The sequence below is a fragment of the Frankliniella occidentalis genome, unplaced genomic scaffold (genome assembly GCF_000697945.3).
Source record: "Frankliniella occidentalis isolate FOCC.00 unplaced genomic scaffold, Focc_3.1 Scaffold111, whole genome shotgun sequence".
Classification (NCBI taxonomy): domain Eukaryota; kingdom Metazoa; phylum Arthropoda; class Insecta; order Thysanoptera; family Thripidae; genus Frankliniella; species Frankliniella occidentalis.
The window spans coordinates 388,139-390,365 of record NW_026267239.1 but is presented as its reverse complement, the minus strand read 5'-3'; the positions used below and the strand labels follow the sequence as shown (position 1 = coordinate 390,365).

The 2,227-nt window shown below is 58.9% G+C and overlaps 1 protein-coding gene across 3 annotated transcripts in view; it reads left to right on the top strand.

Annotated features, from left to right (window-relative positions):
• The window catches only part of LOC113203131 (endothelin-converting enzyme 1), a 35,382-nt gene that overhangs the window by 19,335 nt on the left and 13,820 nt on the right, over window positions 1–2,227 (top strand). For 2 of the 3 annotated variants that reach the window (XM_026417649.2, XM_026417647.2), the window contains exons 4-6: window positions 81–199; window positions 1,255–1,502; window positions 1,763–1,870. In XM_026417649.2, coding sequence (XP_026273434.2) covers window positions 81–199; window positions 1,255–1,502; window positions 1,763–1,870 — 475 coding nt within the window. The remainder of the gene's footprint in view (window positions 1–80; window positions 200–1,254; window positions 1,503–1,762; window positions 1,871–2,227) is intronic. The other variant, XM_026417648.2, reaches the window with a different exon arrangement.

The following is a 2,227-nucleotide window of genomic DNA, read 5'->3' as shown; positions in this document are numbered from 1 at the left end:
CTCCCCCTCTTTTCCCCCCCGGGGCATTACAGTAAAACATTATTCGTGAACCTCACTTTGGATATTTGTTTGGCCACCAGGACTCCGACGGCTGCAAGGGCGGCTTCAGAGAGTGCACCAGCGAGATCTGCCGCCTCATGGGCAAGAAGATTGGCTCCATGCTAAACCACTCGGTGCAGCCGTGCGACGATTTCTACCAGTGAGTACCGCGAGGGCCGCGCTGCCGCGCACACTCCGCGAGGGCCGTGTGCACGTGTGCGCTGGTGCGAGTGTGTTTGTTCTTTTGTTTGTTTGCTGTTCGCGCGCGTGCATGTGTGCGCGCGCTGTATTGTTTGTGCGTGTCTTCGGCAGATCAGCAGGCGCAGATCTCGGCTCGGATTCAGTTGGCGCATTCTCTTCCACGCCGTTACGCACCCAGCCTTACTTAGTTTAAAAATAAAGTAAAATAGAAAGTACACTAAACACGCTACGCTAAAAAAAACGTAGTGCAAATTCTCGGGCAAAGAGATGAAAACTCATCTGCTTTTTTCACCTGTTTCCACGTCATCCCGTGCGACCTTGTGTTGTGCTATGGTAGACCGACAGGTCTGCCTCTCGTGGCGCTTCCTTGAGAAAATATTTCTCCTCCAGACCTTGGCGCCTGCTGTCTGCTGCCTGCTGCTGCTCCACCCGACAATTGCAGGCGTTCCCGGCCCGGCCAGCCGCTCCTCTCCATCTCACAGGCAATTTCACCATGCAAATGAAGCTCCAGCCAGTTGAATTGGCGCGACGTGGCCAATCAGATTTGCACTCCTTTCGGCCGGTGCTCCAGGCTCCAGGCCCGAGGCCTGCAGGTGGACGAGGTGGCTCTGGTCGTGGGGAGGCGAAAACGGGATGAGCGGGAGCGGGAGCAAGAGCGGGAGCAAGAGCGGGATCAGGAGCAGGAGCAGGAGCAGGAGCAGGAGCAGGAGCAGAGGCAGGAGCGAAAGGAGGAGCGGGCGGCGCGGTGGGTTCCCCCTGGCCCCTCGGGGCTGCAGATGGGCGCGCCCCCAAAGCCCCCGGTAGGTAGGCAGGCCCGCCGGCCCCAGACGCTGCGCATGAGGCCTACCCCTTCGTCGTCGGGCGCTTTGAAGCGCGCGCGGAGTAAAACCAAGTGGCGAGCGCCAGAGGGGTAAAGGGGGGCGGGGGGGAAATGGGTAAAGACTGGGTGTCCGACCCGACCTTGAGGGTCCGCCACACAACGTGAACCTACCCCCGAGCGACGTGGTGTGACAGGTTCTCGTGCGGGGACTGGAGCTACTCGAAGGAGAAGGCGTGGAGCCGCATCCCCTGGAGCTCGTTCAGCAACATGGCCAAGAGCCAGGAGCGCGCCGCTGCCGCCGCCGCCTCCGCCGCGGCCGCTCCGCTGCCGTGGATGGAGGAGGACGAGCTCACCCTCGGCCGGCGCTCGCCGCGCCACTCGCCGCCCCCGCCCGCCAGCGGCGTCGCCTCGCTGCAGAGCAGCATCGAGAGACAAGTGCAGAGTAAGTGAGAGTGCGCCCTGCGCCCCCCAGCTGGGCCGGCAGCTGCGCTCGCAACGACCAATTTTTCTGTTTCTCTTGATTTTTTTCTGATTTTTTCTTTTTTCCTTTTACTCATTCTCTTTTACTTTTCCTTGATTTTTTCGTGATGTTTTCATGATCATTTTCTCATTTTTTCGTGATTTTTTCTGAGAGTGTACACTGAGCTTTTTGAGTGAAGGCCCTCGGCAACGACACTGACGACGACCTCTGTGTGCTTCCAGGACTGCTGGAGAAGGCCTCCGGCACGCGCTTCGACAAGATAGGCCAGTTCTACGAAGGCTGCCTGAGGGCGGGCGACAAGCGCCTGGCGCTCACCCCTCGTAAGTCAAGTACGGCCGCACAAACTTTCGCTTTCTTTCTTTTTCATTCTTTTCTTTCCCTTTCATGGGGAGCGTGACTAGTAATGTGCCCCCAGTAGTTAGCCGGCTGCTGGCCCGGGTCCTCGCACGGCACCCCCGGACCCAGCCACTCCATCATGGGCCATCCTCGCGGATGATGAGCCTCGAGGGGAGAAAAAAAATTATAATTGCCAAGTTTCCGGCCGCGATTGGAATTCCTCACCGCCACGTTTTCCGCACTTTCCAAGACGGTTTTCGCGCGGCGGGTGGCGGTGGTCCTGTCGTTTTTGCCACGTTAATTACTTTTTCATAACGAAGAGTAGGCAGTCGTTGGGGGCGGGCGGCGGG